General features: G+C 39.5%; 2 protein-coding genes across 9 annotated transcripts in view; both read right to left on the bottom strand.

Moving 5' to 3' along the window:
• The window catches only part of NRG1 (neuregulin 1), a 1,145,979-nt gene that overhangs the window by 125,139 nt on the left and 997,985 nt on the right, over nucleotides 1-22,855 (bottom strand). The window lies entirely within an intron of this gene.
• On the bottom strand, nucleotides 5,633-6,234 carry LOC138985929 (uncharacterized). Its single transcript, XM_070364130.1, has one exon. The coding sequence runs from the start codon at nucleotides 6,037-6,039 to the stop codon at nucleotides 5,851-5,853; it is 189 nt and encodes a 62-aa protein (XP_070220231.1). The 5' UTR covers nucleotides 6,040-6,234; the 3' UTR covers nucleotides 5,633-5,850.

Raw genomic sequence — 22,855 nt, forward strand, 5'->3', positions numbered from 1 at the left:
AAGCAAGCTGAATACTGTATGAGTGATGAAATAAAAAAGATCGTATCTGCCGAAAATTTAGTAAGAACAGAATGAGAGAATGAAAAGAAAATTTAACTTTAATTTTTTAAGTGGGAACTCTATACACATGACCAGTGGTCCCACTTGAAGTACGTCCTGTAACTAGCAGTGAGATGCCACTTAAACTACCAGATTTAGTCTCCAGCTCTAACTCTCTTGGGCTTCCCTGGTAGCTCAGATGCTAAAAAATCCCCCTGCAATGCAGGAGCCCGTGATATGATCCCTGGGTTGGAAAGATCCCCTGGAGAAGGGAATGGCTACCCACTCCAGTACTCTTGGACTGCATGGTGGCTCAGATGGTAAAGATCTGCCTGCAATGCAGGAGACCCGGGTTAGGAAGACCCTTATCTAAAGAGTCAGACATGACTGAGTGACTTTCACTTCTCTTCACATCTAATCCTCTAGAACAGGGGAAAAATGACAGGGGAAAACAGCACTGTTGGGGATTAAATTCTGGGAGATGGGACATTGCTCTATTTTCTACTATTAGGGTTTCCCTAGGAGAAGGCAATGGCACCCCACTCCAGTGTTCTTGCCTGGAAAATCCCACGGACAGGGGGAGCCTGGTGGGCTGCTGTCTATGGGGTTGCACAGAGTCGGACACAACTGAAGCGACTTAGCAGCAGCAGCAGCAGGGTTTCCTTAAACTTTTCAGAGTTTTGTGAATTTTAATAAAAGGGTTCATTTTACTAAACTGTTCAGAGTCTGGCTTTCCTCATCAGTAAATTAATAAAATTACTTAGCTCACATCAAGGATCTACCCGTTTCTTCCAGTTTTTAATGTCTTAGGCTTTCAATGAATATGGTGAAAGCAGAGAAAATCTGGAATCACCATTCTGGAACAACTATAGGTACAGTTGCAAGGAACTAGAAGAGTCTACTGGGCTTAAAGTGAATGCCACTTTTCAACAGAAGGGGAAAAATCCTATAGTATAGTCAATTGATCATGTTGAATTTTGCATAGTGTAGTAATTCATATTGTTACTCTGGTAACAACAGTGTGCCATGAAACTCAACAGTACAAAGATTTAAGAAAAAGCAAAACAAGTTTGGCCTAAGATGAAAATACTAATACATTCTTTGTGTGTGTGTGTATGTGTGTGTGTGTGAGTGTGTATGTGTGTATATATACACATATATATATATACATATATACATAATTTATTTATTCAGCTGCATTGAGTCTTCGTTGTGGCATGTGGGATTTTTACAGCATATACGATCTAGTTCCCTGCAGGGGCTGAACCCAGGCCCCTTGCATTGGGAGCATGGAGTCTTAGCCACTGGGCCACCAGGGAAGTCCCAGAAAATACTAATACATTCTTATACCCAAGACTCAGTTGTCAAGCAGGCTGCACCATTCAGAAATACATTTTCTTTCAGGATGGTACCCTAGTTTCCTGGTTACAACTTAATTAATCAGCTCTTTTTATAGTCATCTAAGTTTGCAATCTCCCAGCGTCAGATCTTTCCAGATAAACAAAAGGTAAGAAAAATGTTAAAGCCCAGGCAAAGGAAGCAAATGAATGGTTCCAGAATTGCCTTGATGAAAACTATAAACTATTAACATGATAGTGTAATTATGGTGGGAAACCACTAACCACACACAGAAAAATTTTAGAATTACATATACCTGTTTTAATGTTTTCATATTTTATGTATTGTCTAAATAGTAAATTCAAGCCTTGTATTAGATTGCTTACTCTCTACTTGTACGCATTGTCGAAGATGGTAAGAACATGCAATTATATTGCCTTATGAAAGAAATACTCATTTTAAAATAGCTGACATAGTCACTATACCTCTAGTCTATTTAAAAGGTGACACTTTGCCTAATATAATAAAGACAAAGAGTGTCTTGATTTTAGAAGAGTCAGTAAGGGAGAGAGTAATTCTAGTATTTATGGAATAAAACCCTGATGTGCTAATAGGTAGATTGGTTTGGGAAATAACACAGCAGACACAATTACCGGGATTGTCTCTGTTCTACTCTCACCGGCTCCAGGATAAAGAAGAATCAATTAGCCCTCCACAGACTATGACCTTGAAGGCTACAGCTCTGTGCATAATACACTGAATATGCTGAGCCAGATAGAAACAGAGAATCAAGTTCTAAGACCACGGAAGAGCGCAGATAATGTCTTTTTAAAACATAAGCTGTGACAGCTTCAGGCATGTCAAAAGCATGCAGGATGATGAAAGAAAAGCCCCGTTCTTTCTGTGACTAAGCGATAGTTTCTTAGCAGAAGAGCAAAACGCGAAAGGGATTGCAAAATGACTATCTAATGCCAAGCTTTTCTTTCTTTCTTTTTCGCCGTCCTTTAGTTAATGGTTACAAGCTTTTAAAACAGCTAAACAATCACTTAAGAGTGTTTAAAACCAAAGCTCCCTGGACCAGTGCCTTTCCAAAATAAAAGAAATATGGACTCATAATTTTTAGGATATTTATGTTTTTGTTGTTTTCGGGCACTAGTTCAAAAAAGGAACCCTAAGGGTCTCACACAGCAAACCCTATAGGTGGTAAAGTGTTAACCAACTGTCTAGCCCTAACTTTCCAGAAAACTACATCCCAGACAGCTTTTGTAGGCTTATCTCCAATGCACTCAGAGTGCTGCAGCTGTGTATCTGGCCAGAACTGGCTACTATGATGCTTTTAGACAGTAGTAAATCTTTTCCACTCAATAGAAACGCCAGAAAAATCAATGTCCTGCCTTGGAAAAAAAAAGAAAAGAAACTGTATGGAATGTATAATCTATTAAAACACTTAGGAAAAGAATTTACCTTAGAAAAGAATTTCTCAAAACATCACAAGATACTTTTTAAAACAGTCCTAGATCAGGAAAATGTGCTGGAGGTTTCTTTGTTTGCTTGTTTTCCTCCAATGACAAAATTATAGGATTGAGTCAAAGAGTTTTTCAAAGGGTCTTCTTTCTTTTTCTGAACAGCTGAACTGATTCAGGCACATTTTAATTCAAGACTGAAGCTGAAAATGATAAAAAGACAAAAGAAGTAACCTTGTCTTCACGGTGAATTCTGCTTCTCTTTGCAGGATCTGTACTTGCTTTTTATAGCCTGTCATTTCATCTGGGTATTATTTCCCGGTCACTTTGCCAGGTGGGAAGAGGCGGTGAATACAGTGATGGCTGTCAGATCTTTAATGATGCTTCAGGGATTTGATAAAGATACAAAGCAGTGTCTGCAGAAAGGAGGTTCTTCCCTAATTACACCTGAAAAGCAAGCCTCTTTTTTTTTTTTTTCCTTTAAATCTTTGCCACTGAAACTGTTGTGTATGAAATGAGCCTGAATCACAAGCACAAATCAAGTTTTTCTGCATTTCTAGAACATATGGCTCTCCTGCATACTGAACAACATGTCTGCAAAAGATATTTTTAATCTTCATTACCATCCAGAGGGAAATAGTAGGGGTATTTCACCACAGAATCTTTACCCTCACCTCTCCTTTAGAGACTTTACACATGGTCTTCAAACAGAATTCTCTGATCTTTTACTTTTTTCTAAGGAAACAGTTTCAATGCTGAAAATAAGACAGTGAAACAAAAGTAAATTAGAAACTTTTTTAAAAGCTATAGAAAATGCCTCTCTTCTATAATGACGTTTAAAACAATCTGACTAGTCATGGTTTGATCCTTGTCAACTTTTCCATTATAAAGCATTGCAATGACCCAGTACAGACGGCAGTAGGACTCCTCTGTATTGTTTTAAGAGCATGGGCTCTCTTCACTCACAGATTATTAAACAGGATTGCTGCAGTCTTATGGACAAAAAAGACGCATCTGAAAAAAAATGATTTATCTTACTAATGAATCTTGTACTTTCTAATGACTGTCAAGGAAGTTATTTAAATATTTGATTCCAGAAGACAAAACTAATTTGGACAAACCATAATAGGCAAGAATATATATACATATACATATACATATATATATGTGTGTGTGTGTGTGTGTGTATATATATATCTATACCAGAGTCACTTTGCTGTACAGAAGAAATTAACACAACATTGTAAAATCAACTATACTTGAATAAAATTTTAAAAAACCTAATTTGGGGAAAATCCTTTCATGTGGAATTGTACCAGATCCTGAATAAAACTGCCCCTAACAAGTGCTCAGCAACTTATACTATAATCTGAGCATGACGGAAACCTGCTGGTAAGAGGTGAGTGCTGTAAACATCTAAGACTTCATGTGGTATTGGGAAGAAGCAATTAAAGTACAAACGTGGGGAGAAGTGGTTTAGGGAACAAGAAGAAGAGATGGAGAAAGATAACTGGTAACTTGGGCTGGCTGGAAGGCAAAGGATAACAGAAAGGTGAAGAGAAGTAATGGAAAATTTACATGGGGAAAAAAAATCAGGATCCTACTCACTGTACAGAAGTCATATATATATATAAAAATATATATATGTATAATGGTCTGATGTTTTCATCTTAAAAAGTGTTAGAAACCAATGGAATGGAACTGAAAGTCAAGCATGGCTCAGAGATGCTGCAGCTCTGGGTCCTCACCCCAGATTTCACCATCCAGGAAGAGGGAGTTGCTGTGATAGCATCAGTTCTAACCAGCAGTTTGTAAGGTCTTTTCACTCATCTCTCCCGGAGCAACCCAGTCACATGATGCGCTTAAACCAAACCCCGCTATTCAACTCCGAGAAGACAAGGACCCCGCTCTACGCTCTAGAGAACACTTCGGATGACCTCAAGCCCACCCATCTCCTCTACACATCCTCACCCGTCTCTCTCTACTTACAAAGTTTAGGAGCAGTTTGGAGATTAGTTTCTGTTGATGGTGGCTGAGTGGCTGCCTTGGGTGTTCTCACGTCAGGGCTCCGAGTGGGTGAAGGGAGGGATGGAGCAGTGGACGGCCGGAAAGAAAAAGCGAAGATACGGTTCTTGGGGGTGGGGACCGCCGAAGGCTCGGAGGACCCAAGGGCATTGTCAACTTGCACTGTAACTCGAACCTCAGTTTCAGACTGAGCCCTGGAGACAGGTGAAGTGTACGCCTTGGCTGATACCCACACAGCAGCTGAAGCTGCAGTTGGATCCAGAGAAATAATAGGATCCTGGCCTAATCCCCCAGGGTCAAGGTGAGTGGGAGAGTCATACTCAAAAATCTTGTCCACAAACACCCACTTGAGGCCAGCGATGCAGAGGCAGAGGCTGACCAGGCAAGCCAGGATGGGGACGATGCAGATTTTCTCTGAGTTGAGACAACCTCTCAGGCGCTCGGTTTCCAGGCAGACGCAGCAGGGAAGAGTCAGGCCCACGAGCCCTGGGGACCTCCCATCTTCAGTCTGGGTCTCCGGCATGTCTTCGGCTGCCGGAAGCCCGTCCAGAGATGGGTCTGCACTCAGCTGAGTGGAAGGGCTCGAGGACCTCTCAGCAGCTCCCTCGGACATGTCTGGGGAATAAATCTCCATCGGCTCACCTCCAGGAGGCCTGGCCTCTCACACTGTCCATTACCATGCAAAGCCCCCCCCAACCAAATGATACAGCATCTTACAGGGAGAAATCGATAAGTCGTCCAAGTCCAAGGCCATTATCAAAAGCAAGAGGAGTTCAGGAGGAAGGCAGGGGAGGCCAAAAAAAAAAAAAAAAAACAACAACAACAAACCTCTAGCAACAACCAAATAAAAGTATATTGTAATTCTTGACTGCTGTTTCTGGGCCACTTTTGCAGTTCTTTTATATGCTTCTCCAAACCATCCTGGCTGGGTCAGGAAGACGGGAGGCCAGCGGAGAAACCCAGGAGCTGATGTGGCGGCGGTCGGTTAAGTAAACCAGTAGCCCAAACTGAAAGGCATGTTTCTCACCTCGAGCAGCTGGAGCTGGGGTCTGCTCAGATGGAGAAAGCAACTGTCATGCAGAAGAAGTAAAAGCAGGAGCAGGACCAGCGGCGGCGGCGGCGGCGGCAGCAGCGGCGGCGGCAGGAGCGGCAGCAGAGACAGTAGCAACAGCATCCTGTGGTGTGAGCGCGGCGGCTGAAAGGGGCTGAATCATCACAGAGCAGCAGGTGCCTGCCCTCCGAGCATCACAGCGAACCGTCTCATCGCAGAGCGAGCTGGAGGCGAGAGCGCGGCCGGGAGGGGCGGTCACCGCGCTCGCCGCCCTGCCTTCTCCCCCACCCCACCAGCCACTCCTCTTTGTCCTTCCTGAGCGCTCATTCACTTTCTTCCTCTGCGGCTCCTGCCTTCTCCACAGTCTCTTCCCCTTGCCGTCCCCCTCCTCATCCAGAGACTCTCTCTCTCCCCTCTCTCTTTCTTTTTTACCTCCCTCCTCTCCCAACCCCCACCCCTCTATCCGCACTCTGGGGCTGCTGGCTGGTCTGAGTAGAATCAGGATAACCCAGCAAGGCCGGACTGCCAGTGACTTCCTATTTTATCCAATTAGAAGGAATAAAGGCCATCAAATCAAAGAGAAGCAGGCAGACAGCAGTTAAGCTGAGTCCCCATGGCCCCCACCCGGCTAGCCTCCTTCTCTCTCTCTCTCTTTTTTTCCTCCCTACCAAAGCTGCCCTAATCTTCCATCCCCACCTCCCATGCGCTAAAGTCTCCCTGGTTCTCTCTTCTGCACCCACTGTTGGGTCAGAAAAAGCCAGCGATCAATGCTAGCAATCTAACAAAGCTAGGATGAGGCGGGGGGTTGGATGTAGGTGGGACCTCATGGGTTGGACCTGAGGCTTGGCAAAGTCTGATATCTGATTCCTCCCTAGAGAGGTAAGCTTTTCAACAGCAATTTCTTCCTGCCTGCTGCAGAGAGATAGCATTCTGTCCCCAGCCCTCTAATAAGTTTTGTTCACCGAGAGGACTGTTATTGCCTGGTGTTTCAACCAACGGCAAGAACATTGTTTTTTTTTTCCTCCTAACCATGGACAGCTCTGCCTTCAGCCCTTGTCGCAATGATTGGGTAAGACTTGGTGATGCCCAAGTGTGAAGTGTGGAATATACATTGGAGAAGGGGGTGCTCAGGGAGGGAAGAGAGGTCTTTATGTACCTACACTGGTCACCTTTAAATTTCCATCCTTCTGTCCCACTCACAGCAGTCCCGGACTGACGTCCAGCCAACAAGGAACACCAGTAAGTAACAGCTAGAGAGGAGGCTCCCGCTTCGCCTTGAAATTAGCCTTCATTGTGACTCCACACTGCGGAGGTTGAATTCCCTGAGCGCTGTAATGTATACCACATGTCCTCAGCTATAACTGCACTGCAAGGATTAAGAAGACTTTTCTATAAGAGCACGCCTTTAGGGTTAAGTTTCAGGAGCTTTACCTTAAAGATAGTTTCACTGCCGACTCTTTTCTTTTTCCTTTTAAAACAGCAGTGGTTAAAAGGCTGGAAGAAATGCACTGTCCTTAATACAGAGGACAGGCAGTCCAGACCCTCCTGTTCACTACATGTCTGCATCTGAATCTTTAATCCACACTTTACTGTGACTGGACACCTGAATGGTTTCCAAGGAACCATTTTGTTCACCTATGTCAATAGGAGTCTTAAAAACTGTCTCTAAATCCATACTACATAACCATTATGTGAGTCCCAGAAGCAATAAAATTTAAAGTTGAAGTCCGGAGAGAATCTGCTTTTTAAGCACGTTATATTTTGTAAAACACAATCTCCACTGCTTTGAAATATTTTTAAGCTTCTAAGTGGGCATGAGATAATATTATCATTCTTGCAAAATGAAATTAGCCCATAATTATAAGTGATTTAAAGGGTACTGATATCTTAAAATGTGTTTGCAGTACTATAACTAACAACAACAACAACAAAAGCCTGAACCAATTTGCATAATTGTAATTATGGCTCTGACAAGCTTCTGGGCAAAATGAATTATCCTTAAGTTCACCTCTACATAACCTGCATTTATATAGCAGTAACTTGTACTTTAAAATAATTCCTATGCCCACTTTCTAACTTTTAACTATTTGATTTGAAAGCAGAAAGATTTTTCTTAAAGATTCAAGCAACGAACATGAAATTTCACATCATCGAAAATCTATAGGGAGGCATTTACAGAATTCAGACTGAGAGGAATTAAGATTTTAATGATCATTATTCATGGAACGCTCAAAATCAGTTAGGCAAGTAAATACTTATGCTAAATTAGGATCATTTATAATTCCTTTAGATATCACCCAGGTTAAATTTGTGGTACTTAATTTCATGATTCTGCACCAAACCAGTATTTCACGCAAGTATCATACATTGGCATTTCACCCACAGCCAAGGTCACCTGGATTTCAAAGACTAACACAGAGTTCAGAGCCCAGATCAGGTAGGGAAGCAAAGGGACTGAGAAGAGTAACCTGTAATTAAGAAAAGTGCTCCTTCAGTTGCGCCAATACCAACTATTTGCCTTGCCTTAATCATTAAGAACAAACATATTCAGCAGACAAAGTAATTACTGGGCACTGCTCTAGCCATCATATTAAAGATGACCAGCACTTACAAAGGAAAAGAATGGATTATGTAAAGGATAGGAACTTAAGAGACAGACTACACAAATCACACTGTGGGATATATATGTGTCCTCCCTGGAGAGGCAAGTGGCTTCTTGGAGCTAAGATCAGTTTGCAGAGAGCCAGCCTCCCATGGTGTTTCTTCCTATGCAGTTGGAAGGTAAATGTAATTGAGAACGGGAGTAGGACAGGAGGTAACGAATAAAAGGAATTCTCCATTAGGTCTATACTTGAGACAAGGAATCAGAAGTTGCCTTTATCCCTTTAGCAAGTCTTACTAGTAATAAAGAAGTGAATACAGGATGATATGAATGGGATTGAAGGTCAGAATTTCTTTGACTAGAACATACATGTTTTTAAGAAGAATTGCAAGCATATGTCACTTTAACCCTTTAGCCTCCATCTTCAATAAAGCTCAGGAACACCCATATTTCCATGTCCCCTTAAACAAACAATGAACAAGAAACAAACTATTATTACCTTTTTAAAACCACATAACCACCTCTTCTATAACAACAAAAGCTACCTTTGTAGAGCTCCACTGTGATTCCAGGTGCTCTGCTAGGTTCTTGCCATACATGATTTCTGATCTTCACTAAATTCTATACAGAACATATTATCTTTTTTGTTTAAAAAAAAAAAAAAGGACCCAGGCAGCTTATATAACTCAGCTATGGACACATAGCTTTTAAACAATAGCACCAATAGCACCGATTTTGAACAAAATTGTGACTCATGCTATTTCTACCAAATAATACTGTTTCTTGTTTTTAATCAAAAGAAGGCATCTGATTACATATTGTTTACCTATTACTTCAATAGGAAAAATAAGAGAACCAGAAAGTGTAACAATGAAATAGGCATTTTAATTTTACTTTAATGTAGTTGCTAAATGAACTTAAAGGTGCTAAGTTTCCAAAACAAGAGCCTTCTAAAATTCTGCCTAGTGATCTTTAGAAGGTGCAAGAATTAAGCATAGGTTATTTACATACGATCTGTTTACAGTTTAAATAGAAGAGATCTTCCACAGTCTCTGTTCTGAGATCTTGGGAAGATCTCAGGATTTCAGTTACATATTGCTATGAAACAAATTGCCCTGAAACACATTACATTTGTTGTTAAACTAACAACCACTGTATTACATCTCACTAGCCTGCAGGATTACTGGGTTCAGCTGAGTGGTTCTTCTGCTCCATTAGATATCAGCTAGGGCTGCAATCCATTGGAGGTGTAACTGAGCTGAAAAAGTCAAGATTCACACACATGACTAGCAGCTGATGCCAGATGTCAGCCAGGAACTCAGCTGGGACTGTCAGATGGTGCACCAACATGTGGCTTCTCCATGTGGCCTGGACTTCTCACACATGGCAGCTGCGTTCTGAGAGGATACAGCCCAAGAGCAAGGAAGCACAAGCTGACAGTCCTCCTTAAGACTGACTTTGGAAGTGGTACAGCTCATTTCCATTGCATCCTATTGGCCAAATAGTCACAGTGCCAACTGAGATTCAAGGAAAGGGGAGATAAACCTTGATGGAGAGAGTGACAAGGAATTTGCAACCGCAGTTAATCCACCACAACAGTTAAAGTCAATGTTAGTAAGTCAACCTGGGTCAAGAGGCTCTGCAGTAATGTAGAATGAGATTCAGCAGAACCAAGTCAAAACGCACTTATATTTCTGATACACAGTATTCCAGCTTCCTTCTAAACCAGCTTCAATGAAGAAAACAATCCCATTATGTTGTGCATACGTGAGTGCTTATGCTCAGGTGTGTCCGACTCTTTGCGACCCTTTGAGCCCGCCAGGCTCCTCTGTCCATGGGATTTTTCAGGCAAGAATACTGGAGTGGGTTGCCATTTCCTTCTCTAGGGGATCTTCCTGACCCAGGACTGAACCTGCATCTCCTGTGTCTCCTGCAGGCAGATTCTTTACCCACTGAGCCATCAGGGAAGCCTTCTATTATATCGTCCAATAGAAAATACTAAAATTCCTCTGCTACTTCAAGTCAAGCTAGGCTACTACATCTGCATCCCTTTTATTTTATTATCAGAAATATTTAGCATACCTCCAGGAGATGAAAGAGGATGACCATATCACATAAACTTGCTTTCTCTTTTACTTTTTTTTTTTTTTTTTGGTGTATTGGTTATTTCCCACTGAAAACGTTTATCTCTGAAAAAGTCGACCCTTGCTCTGTATGTTTATGGCCAAAACATAGAATTTACTTTGTGATATCTAATACCATGATGATAGCAGTGATTTCATTTTTTGGATTGCAATCTTTGAGGATGACTATGTATAAATTATAATGATTTATTCATTGCTAATGAATTAATCACAATTTTCACAAGAAAGCTTCAGGACTTAAAAGGATCCCTAAAACTTGCTGCTTCTTATAAGAGGACCAAGTACTCAAGTGGATCTGTTAGCTTCTCCCCGTCCATTTGAAAATCTTCCCCCAGCTCACATCTCAGCCCCTCCATGGAACTCCTTCATGGTCCCAAGTCAAAGATACATCATTCTTTAACTTTATTTTTGTTGGGGTACATCTTCCCAGGTGTTACTACTTAATTATGTGACATACATAGGATGGATGGGGAAGAATGCAATTTCTTTGAAGGCCAGGTCTATTAGTATCTGGCTGTTGCAAACTAAAGCTATGCTAGCCATTCAATACACACATCTTGTTTGGTTTTATTTTTAATTGCAATTCAATTACACAGATCATGGCACCTCTAATAAATTGGTAGACATTTTTCATGTCCATCTATCTATTTAAAATGCTCTCTATACTCCACTCTATTTTTTCACATCTTCTAATGATCAGTTCAGATACATGCTTATCAAATTTATGACTGTTTCCAAATATGGCTTTTATGAATTTATTTTCATCTAGGGAAACTTTGTTACCCCAACTATATTAACTCTCAACTGCCATGGTATTTTTCAGGCAAGAATACTAGGGTGGATTGCCATTTCCTTCTCCAGGGGATCTTCTTGACCCAGGGATCAAACCTGCATCTCCCATGTCTCCTGCAGGCAGATTCTTTACCCGCTGAGCCATCAGGGCAGCCCCTTATTATATCATAGAAAACACTCAATAGAAACACTCATATATCAATAGAAAACACTCAAATTCCTCTGCTACTTCAAGTCAAGTTAGGCTACATAATCTTAGTTTTGCATAGATCCTTTTAGGAGATGGAAAGTTAGGAATAACCCAATATTGAACTGCTTTTCCTGCAGTTCTCTCTTCACCTAAACAGAAAAGTTTTCTCAGGGCAAACCAAATTCATGGGCTTGCCAATGTTCTTCTATATTACTCATAATGCTAAACAGGCTAAGATGAAACCCATTTCACTTTACTGGGCAAGTATTTTTCTCCCCACTTTGAGGGTGAATCAAGACTCTGATTCTCCTTTATTTTTACCCAGTGAAAATTATTTCAGTAAAGACAGTTTGACTTACTTGGAAGAATCATGTTGTGAGAAGCTGTACTGAATGTCTGATACTGACTCTGGGATTGTGTCCTCATTTTGTAACAAATGATCCATTTACTCTGGCACATTTTGTTCTTTATAAGTTTAGGTCCTTTGGTCTTTAGCTGCAGTTCAAGAGACAGTAAAGGATCTCAAAGATGAGGATGTGAGAATTTTATACAGACATGATTTTTTTTTATTAAATCCCATGTTTATAATCTGATTACTTTGAGAGGAACTATTATTTTCTCACTCCCCATGAGTAAAATCATTAGTTATATACAATGATTTTCTTCTTAGTTTTACAAGTCACCTTTCTTTTAATATTATCTTGGACATGTTTGGAACTAGACAGAGATCACTGCACATCACTGTGATAAATGCCAATGAACTGTTCCTAGTAAAATGGTTAATTTTATGTTATGTGAATTCCAACTCAATAAAAAAATAATACTACACTGCACACTCATCATGGTTTCAGCTTCTCTAACATTTACTTTTAAAAGGAAAATACAGTCAATCTAACCAGTTTTTCCAGTGCACTGCACTAAAATAATCAGACTTTGTCAGGTATAGATTGCTCTTTCTTCTACAAAATCTAACAGGTCATGTAGCATTGAATCTCTGACAATTCTTAATTATCTATGGACTCTAAATTGATGTTGATGATGCAATATTACATCCCAAGGAACTCAAAAGCACAAATAAGGATATAATAAATTGATCTATCATTGAGAGTTTCAATACAAAAGTTTTATGAGAAAATGAGCAAAGGCTTATAACTCTAGCTCATTTTATATACTTAAAATATTATTCCTCATTCTTCAATGCCATTCCATTTACATATTTAGAATACATTAGAAATATAAGCCAAAAGATGGGTAGACAGTAGCAGGTATTTGAATTATCTGTATTTTCAACACAGTGTGGTTTGTTATGGAAAGTGTGATAAACTCATTACCAGAATGTGAGCTCCATAAGGGCCAGCACTTGTGACTGTTTCCATTAACACATCCCTACTACCTAGAACATGCCTGGCACACAGAGGCGGTAAGTAAGTATTACTGAGTTAATGCATCAACATGGAAACTACTAAAGAAGGATGTAGTTTGGAAGGACTGATGCTGAAGCTGAAACTCCAATACTTTGGCCACCTGATGCAAAGAACTGACTCATTGGAAAAGACCCTGATGCTGGGAAAGATTGAAGGCAAGAGGAGAAGGGGATGACAGAGGATGAGATGGTTGGATGGCATCACCAACTCGATGGACATGAATTTGAGCAACCTCCAGGAGTTGGTGATGGACAGGGAGCATGGGGTCGCAAAGAATCAGACATGACTGAGTGACTGAACTGAACTGAAAGGATGTAAAAACTATTGAAAAAATATCTTAAAAGACACGGATACATCATCAGTTCAGTTCAGTTGCTCAGTCATGTCTATATGGATACACCATATAGAGTTTTATTTGTGTGAATGAAGCAAATAATATTAAATTAACTGTGTATGATGGGAAGAAGAAAAACCAAAAGGAAAATCATCTTTATAGGGACTACTCTGAGGTTATATGGATGGATGGTCATTCATGATTATTAGACAATACATGTGGAATTAGTTACCTTGAACAAGTATCTTTGCTTCACTTCATTAATATTCACTACTATAAGCTCCCAGCACAAAGCAACACAGCTAACAGAGAATTTTTGTTTGTTATATTCTTAGGTATTGTGGCAAATTGCACAATATACAAGAAATACTCTGTATTTTTAAGTGCATGGATATGTATAATAGTATTTAAGGAAAACTGTAAAGGCTATACTCTGGTGAAGTAAGAGAAATTAAATATAATAAATGATTAACTAAACATGAAAATCAATGCAAATGTAATACAATTCAGTGCAGTTTCAAAAAATGGAAGTTGTTGAACTTGATTTATACTTAGGCACTAGCTATTTGTTTATAGTTGGGTTGCTGATCAGCTGACTGATCTCCAGAGGAATTAAAAAAAAAAACGCATTGAGTACATCACCCTTACAAATGCCCTAGCAATCTGTTAATTTGTTTTGAAAATCTTCTGTTTCAAACAGAAACTGTTAAGCATGAGATGGTCCACATGTGAAGGCAGCTGTGAATTACTTACAAAAGAGTTCCATCTATTCAGGACACTCTGAAATGTCATAAAAAGCCATGTGTAAAATAAACCCTCAGTTTTCCTGAAATAAGGGAAGCTTGGGAAGGGAATGATCTGAATTGTTCTACTTTTCAACACAACCCAAACCTGTACATCTGAGAAGACTTCAGCTAGAGGAAACATCTTAAAAATATACATTTTCCACAGAATCTACACAGTTCTCTCTCCTTTTTGCTAATTAAAATGAAAATGCAAAGTTGTGCCAAAGGGAAAAAAAAAGAGGGATAAAAATATATGCATTTTCTAGAACTGATCTGGCATCCCAGTGAGCCATCTAACTGGCAATTCTGCTGTAAGGTCATAAGCCTTATGATACTCTTACAAGCAGAAGTATTCCATTTAAAATCAGATGCCAGCTCCATATTTTCTGCAGTGTCTCAGTTCAAGGGGTGGAAACTTTTTCTGCCTTGTGGGACAATTTTTATTACTTTCAAAATATGAATTTGAAAATTGTAAGACAAAAATATCTTATGATTGGAACTCCAGTTCAAAACTTTGTATCATAAATCACACCACACCACGTATTGTTAGTTAGATTGGTTTAAGAATGACTTGTATCTTTTCTATCTCAGAAATCATCTGGAGTGAAAGGACGTAGGCTTAATGCAAAGATGAACTGTCATCTTGAGAATAATTAGGTTTTAAATTTTTCATTGGCTGACTGTTGGAGCTGGAACAGCCTTGACCCATGAATTTTATCTTACACAAAAAAGATCTCTGGAGATAAAAAATAATCTGCCTGGAGCACCAACATTAATTTCAGAGACAAGACTAGAAGTCAAGGATATTGCTCCTCCCCTTTCAACTCACTGCTACAAAGCGAAGCTTTTTAGTTTCTCACTAACCATATAGACACCCTTTAGTAACTGCCATAAAGTGAACGGTTCAATTTCGTCACCACTACCGTCAGTTATCCCTATAGCAATATCTTACGTGAACTTTTACTGTGACTGTTTCTACTTGAAAGTTTAATCTTTTTAATGCTCCTCTGACTGCTTTTGGTCACAGCTCTACTGAATATTCAGACCCTTTTTCTGGGGGTTATTAAGAAGCCAGTATTCATATTTAGACTCGGTTATTAACATTTCATCACTAAGGGATGTAGAGTGAAGAATGTAGGCAAAATGTAGGCTCTAATCACTTCCATGGGAAGGTGTAGAATCAAGAGACTCTAGTGGATAAAATGGAGCTTATCTTCTGGAAAGAAGACTGTCACCCCAAAATAGCGATCAGGGGACTCCCTGGTGGTCCAGTGGTTAAAATTTCACCTTCCAACGCAGAGGGTACAGTTAGATCCCTGGTTGGGGAGCCTAAATCCTGCATGCCTTGTGTCCAAAAAGCCAAAACATAAAACACAAGTGATACTGTAACAAATTCAATAGAGACTTCACACATGGTCCACATCAAAAGAAAATCTTTAAAAAAAAATAGAGATCAGTCCAGTATTACTGCAGTGATTCAAATACATACAATGTCAATCTGAGAATTGGTGAGCCAGGGTTACATCTTCTTTTAATCTGGAGAATTAGAAATCTGGGACAGGGGAAGGAGTGATCGTCAGAAACAGGAAAAGGAAGGCTTCTGATGACTGAGTTAAAACCTGAAATACGATGACTAGAAAATTCCAGGTCCAAATATGATGACTTATTCCAGGGAAACACGTGTTCTGTTTGTTGACATAATCCATCAAACATACATTATTTTAAATAAAGCAATTAAACATGTACATCATTCATGCCGGGATATTTGGGGATAAGATGCATTCACAAATGCAACTTACTTCAAACTGCCTCAAAAATAAAAAGTTGACTGATAGATAAATGGATACACATTTGACAAAGCAACTATGGCAGAAGTTAACTGTAAAATCTGGAGATATGGCCTACATTGTTCACAAGTCATTCAACTTTTCCATATGTTTCAAATTTTCATAATAAAAATGCTAGAAAAACTTAAAAAGATTTTTTCATGGCTATTTCTGACCACGACATATATCGTATGTTTTATTATAAAACCTTGTAGTGAAAGTGAAAGTCGCTCAGTCGTGTCCAACTCTTTGTGACCCCATGGACTATACAGTCCATGGAATTCTCCAGACCAGAATACTGGACTGGGTAGCCTTTCCCTTCTTCAGGGGATCTTCCCAACCCAGAGATGGAACCCAGGTCTCCTGCATTGAAGGCGGGTTCTTTACCAGCTGAGCCACAAGGGAAGCCCAAGAATACTGGAGTGGCTAGCCTATCCCTTTTCCAGCGGATCTTCCCAACCTAGGAATTGAACTGGGGTCTCCTGCAGTGCAGGCGGATTCTGTACCAGCTGAGCTATCAGGGAAGCCCATAAACCTTGTAACCTGATGCCAAAGAAAACAAATAATCTACCAATCTTACATTCAGTAACCTTCACTGAATTATTTTCTTTCCTCTATTGCATAAGCCCTCCCCACCTACCCTCCCCTACCACACTTACTTTAAGATGAATTCCAAAATTATATCAGGAATATAAGTCACACAATTTGAGTCATTATCTAATGGCAAAGGAGTATCTTTCTATGACAAACCATTAGCTGCTACAGAAAATCTAAGATCTCTTCCTGACCCCTCCTTCCATACCATTCCTTTATTGAGAAGAGATTTTGCTTAATGTGATTCTTTAATCACTAGGGAATTGAAACATCTATGAATAATGTGAACAGGGAAATCGTAACATTCATTCTACTGACAAAATCAGAAGGGTTGGACAGTAAACTTCATTTTGTTGGGGAAAAAAAAAAGAATCCTTTTATTGTTAACGACACTCCCATCCTGAAGATATCTTTTTCAAAGGTCAACTGGTCAGTGGACACTGTGAGGTCAAAGGCTTTGATGCAGAAGTTGAGTTTCTCCACTGCTGTATCTGCCTTCCAGTTTGGCATACAGAAATTTTATAAAACTATTAAATATTTATGATGCAGTACAAAGCCCCTCTAAAAGCATCTGTATTTAACTAAATCATGTCACTGACAGCAAGAGGCACGTACAGCAATTTAACCTAGCAGGAAAAGTACTTCTTTTACATAACACTGCAGTGCAGAGAGTTTCAACCATATGCTTCTTTCTGTCCCCACATACCTCCTGTAAGAAGGGAAAGCTTAACTTAAATGGTTCAAAGGGCTTTTAGACAGGCTTCTCAAATGAAACATAAATCTTTTGAAGTGCTCCTCAAAAATTCTTCCCTGAGGCTTTGCCAGGACTCTGTCACTAGAGGTCAGACAAATAGCCCATCCTCAGGTTAAGCCTCCTTAACCCCAGGTTAAATACCTGGATTTAGTCCCATCTTTTCTTCTATCACCACGTCCTTCCAAATGTTTACTATAGTCTATCACTGATTGATGTTAAAGGCACCTAAAATGTATCCATGTCCAACTGGATCCCCATCAGCCTTCCCTTTACTCACAAAAAGACTCCAGGTTTTGTCTGGGTATGCATGCTAAGTCACTTCAGTCCTGTCCAACTCTCTGGGAACCTATGGATTGTAGCCTGTCGGGCTTGTCTGTCCATGGGATTTTCCAAGCAAGAATACTGGGGAGTGAGTTGCCATTCCCTTCTCCAGGCGATCTTCCCAATCCAGGGATTGAACCTGTGTCTTCTGTGTCTCCTGCATTACAGGTGGATGTTTTACCGGCTGAGCCATCGGGGAAGCCCCTTGTATGGGTCTATCTAAAGTTAAATTATTGTTAACCATTCATACCTCTTAATACCAAAGAATCTATTGAGATATGTACTACTACTTAAGGATTTTTTAAGCTACCTAAGCATTGGGTGATGCAGAAGAACAGCAGAGAGAGATCTCTAAGATGAGAAAACATTTTTAAGGATCTGAGGCTTAGAACTAGCTGTACTTACTCCTGGAGACAGGAGGTTTCAAAATAACCTCCGGCTGGGGAAAAAAATGGGTACAGAAATTATTATTTTAGTGATGTGTATGCTGTCAAAAATCAGGGCTAAATGCTTGAGTTGTCCAACTTGAAATGATATTACTGTAATTCTGCCAGCATACAGCAAGTGATTAGGAAATTTGTTGCTCAGCATTTAAACTAACTTCTTTTCGCGGTCAGGTGGGAAAAAATGGAAAACCTCAGGATGACCTGCTTCTCAAAAGCAGGTTTCAAATTTTAAGGCCACTGTATTTTATATAATGAAAGTAACTTAAAGCCCCATGATATATGTTAATTTATCTACCTATCCATCCACCCATCCAACCAAAAAATTGTTTACTAAGTGACCAGTTACGTGCCTGGCATTATGATTGGGTAGCAAGAAGGTAAAAGAAGTTCCATCCCATAATCACCCTCTTCTCTGAAGCAGTAAGCGAGGTAATCTGCTGAGAGAGACAACATGATTCAAATTTTGAGAGTGGTAAGGTCTGAGTCACCTTGGAAAACAGAAGAGAAGGCTAACTGTAAAAAACAGAAGCAGGTCAGATATTGTGGCAAGTTGTATATACCCACCTGTTGCTGCTGCTGCTGCTAAGTCGCTTCAGTCGTGTCCGACTCTGTGAGACCCCATAGGCGGCAGCCCAGCAGGCTCTGCTGTCCCTAGGATTCTCCAGGCAAGAACACTGGAGTGGGCTGCCATTTCCTTCTCCAATGCATGAAAGTGAAAAGTGAAAGTGAAGTCGCTCAGTCGTGTCCGGCTGTTAGCGACCCCGTGGACTGCAGCCCACCAGGCCCCTCCGTCCATGGGATTTTCCAGGCAAGAGTACTGGAGTGGGGTGCCATTGCCTTCTCCATATACCCATCAGTCCTTCCTTATTTGCTGTCCTCACTCTCAGGATTGTACATCACTGTCTCCTCTTGAGAATTACATTTGGAAAGTGCAACCAATGGAAGAAGACTTGAAAACAGTCATTGGAGGGTAAATATACGCCAAGTGAAATAAGTCAGACAGAGAAGGACAAGTACTGTCTGATATGACTTATATGCAGAGTCTAAAAAATACAATAAACAAATGAACATAAAAAATGCATAATATAAAAAAGAGGCAGACTCATAGCTACGGGGAACAAGCTAGCAGTTACCAGTGTGGGAGAGGATATACGGGGTAGGAAGACTAAGAGGTACAAACGGTTACGTGTGAAATAAGCTATAAGGGTATACAGTACAACACGGGGAATATAGAGGAACTTAGCAATTATTTTATAATAATTACTAAGGCGGTATAACCTTTAAAAATTGTGGCTCACTATATTGTACGTCTATAACTTATATATCAACTACAGTTCAATAAAAAATAAATTTAAAAAATCATTGATGACATAAGAAACTACTTTCTGTTGAGCTCTACAGAACTTGAACTCAAACAAGACTGAAGTGGGGATAGGAGGAAGAGAAGAAAATAAGAACAAATGAAATCATGAGAAGGTGAAAGTTCACATGCATATCACAGTTTCCACTTCAGATTTACTTCTCAGATCAGTGCACTTTTTCCCAGCACCAGAATTTAATCTGCAACATCGGGTGATCCATTTCATTCTGCTGTGTGGCTTGACTCTGGCCATGATGAATCCCACCCATTCAAATGATGTTTCCAGGAAGCCCATGAATCTAAGAACTTTAACCTATAAACAGTATGATGCCCCTCTGTTGCCTATTTCTTCTGTGAATAAGATGAGAGAAGAAGATATACCATAAATGCAGAGTTCAGCTGCTGCTGCTGCTGCTGCTGCTGCTAAGTCGCTTCAGTCATGTCCGACTCTGTGTGACCCCACAGATGGCAGCCCAGCAGGCTCCCCCATCCCTGGGATTCTCCAGGCAAGAACACTGGAATGGGTTGCCATTTCCTTCTCCAATGCATGAAAGTGAAAAGTGAAAATGAAGTTGCTCAGTCGTGTCTGACTCTTCGAGACCCCATGGACTGCAGCCCACCATGGGATTTTCCAGGCAAGAGTACTGGAGTAGGGTGCCATTGCCTTCTCCAACAGAGTTCAGCAGGAAAGTTTAATTTCTCTCTTTCAATGATTACTTGGGAGAAATTAAATCAGTATTTGAAAACATTGTGCATTTACAGCAAGTTCAAAATTATTCATATTAAACTGAAAAGCGAAACTTTGGTCTTTAATGACTCTTCTGCCATAGATTTTCCATATATTTCTCTCTTTTTTGGGCACTTTATTTCTATTTTTAATTGAAGGGTCATTGCTTTAGAGAATTTTGTGGTTTTCTGTCATACATCAACAAGATTTCCCATGTATTTCGTAAAATGTGTGCTCTTTCTCAGATTTTCCAGATGTGTTCTAGATTGATTTTGCCCCTACTGCCTTTGGGAATTTCATTAATTCATTCAGTAATTGTTTGGTAAGTGTCTAGTACGTTCTAAGGGGTCACAAAGAGTGGGACATGACTTAGCGACTGAACAACACGATATGTGCCAGGCCCTGCACAAAACTGAGAAGAGGGAAGGGACTGCAGTGGTTCCTGCTTCCAAGGTGTTATATTCTAAAAAGGAACTTCGTTTTCTTAATCCCAGTCTGGCACAAATGCCAGCACTGCAGAAGTGAGAGTCCGCAGTCTTAGAATAGATTCTATTTGTGTGGCAGACACATTGTGGAGTGATTAAAAGGAAAAAAAAAAAAAGAGCCCAGCAAGAAATACTATTTGTTGTATAAGCATGCATAAGTTTCTCAGATTTTCCTTCACTGAGGATCCAGTTATGAAAGCGATTACCTCTGAAGAGTTTTGTTTTGATGAGTATTGGAAGAAAAATGCAGAAATTCCTTTCCAGAAAGGACCATGCCCTAGAGGCTTTGGAATTACTGTGACAATTATGCTATTAGAAAAACACAATCCATCTTTTTCATTCTCAGTCACTATTAATATCAAAACAAAACACCCATCAACCCAACTGGGCTGTAATAGAAAATTAATGGTGGGTTGATTTTTTTTTTTAAGTTTTTAAAAAAACTTTATTGCTTGATTGTTTCTGGCAGATAGAGTAAAATTAAAAAATATTCATACATTTTATTATTATCTTTTTTGGGGGCCACACCATGTAGCATGTGGGATCTTAGTTCCCCAACCAGAGACTGAAACCATGCCCCGCTGCATTGGAGGTGGGGAGTCTTTTAACTACTGGACCGCCAGGGAAGTCCCTTTTCTTGATGAAGGCTTCTTACTTACTGATGAGGCCAATGCAGTTTTAAATTTAGGTAGACAAGTTTCCTGAATTATTCAGGAAATGTTTTAAATGCATAGAAATTCTGACATTTCAAAACATAAACATCAAAAAGAAAAAACCATATTACATACATATAGATAGAGATCTAATGATTTGATTTAAAAAAACTGGTTTCTTGTAGAAGATAGTGTAATCAATAAGGAAGTTATTTGAAGAAATAAGTATTAAACATTTTGACTAACATTAGTTCTGATAACTACCTAGTCTCTGCAAAAGCGCTGACTTGGCAAGACTAAAGATGACCAAGTGAGTTTTACTATTCAAGTTATATGTTATTATCCTCATAAATATATCAGCTCTTCAAATATGAATGGATGATTATTAAAGAAACCAACAATAAAGTGATTAGAATTAATTTCCTTTATCAAATTAGAAACATGATTTTTCCTTTTTTCAATTAATTCTGATGAAAATATATAGAGAAACCCACTTATTCAACATCTAAATCAATTTAGATATTTTATTCTCATAATTTTATAAGTGTTTATAAGCTAAACATTGTCAGAATGTGAATGTCCAGTGATAGCATATTCAATGAAGAGAAGGATATATACTGGGGTGAAACTTTCTTATTTTATATTAACACTGTCTGAAGGTGCATTTGAAAGAACATTGCAAAAACAGTTTTCAGTTTTAAAAAATGGTGTCTCTTGTTTAAGTACTAATATCTTTTGTGTTCAAAAATAAAACATTAATTTTTAATCCTAAAAGTAACAACTTGAGTGTTAAAACTATGATGTACATTTCTTGCTTTGCTTTTAACTGTTTTTGGGTAATTTTTGGCTGCCCCAACCAGGGATTGGACCCACACCTCCTGCAGTGGAGGGCAGAGTCTTAACCACTGGACCACAAGGGAAATCCCCATTTTTCATTAACATAGTATTTTCCCTTCTTCATTTCAAATCCAACAGTGTGTTACACCATCAAGATACTTGGAGCATCAGGTATTATCTGTACCCAATATCTCATCTCCTTATTGTTCTTAAGGACAAGTCTGCACACACCCAAAAAGTCAATGAATTCTGTGCAAACTAAAAGATGTTCTTAAAATGAGGAGCAAATTAGATCTAATTATGGGTGATAGAATTTTGAAAGGTCCTAGATTAACATTACAAGCACTTTCCATGTTAAATTAAGCGTGTAGTTTAGTCAGCAAAGATATTCTTTTTATATATCTTGTTTATGTCTACTATAAATATCATAAGCATTCCATTAGCATCTAACCCAGTGATTAATGCATATATGATCGAGTCAGGTTCCAATCAGTGACAATAACTGCCTGCAAATATTTCCACAACTGTTCATCTCCCAACTCTTTTTCCCTGACTAACAGCGACATGCCTACCAAAGTCTAAGGGTTCATGTAGTTACAGGAAACCAGATGCATTATTTATAAGGATGCAGAAGCTAGAAAGTTCGGCTATGCTGCCTACCCCAG

This window comes from Bos mutus, chromosome 27, assembly GCF_027580195.1.
Source record: "Bos mutus isolate GX-2022 chromosome 27, NWIPB_WYAK_1.1, whole genome shotgun sequence".
In the NCBI taxonomy this organism is placed as follows: domain Eukaryota; kingdom Metazoa; phylum Chordata; class Mammalia; order Artiodactyla; family Bovidae; genus Bos; species Bos mutus.

What these genes read in the sequence shown, in the direction of transcription:
- LOC138985929 (XM_070364130.1), bottom strand. Translation starts at nt 6,039, where the DNA reads ATGCTGTTGCTACTGTCTCTGCTGCCGCTCCTGCCGCCGCCGCTGCTG.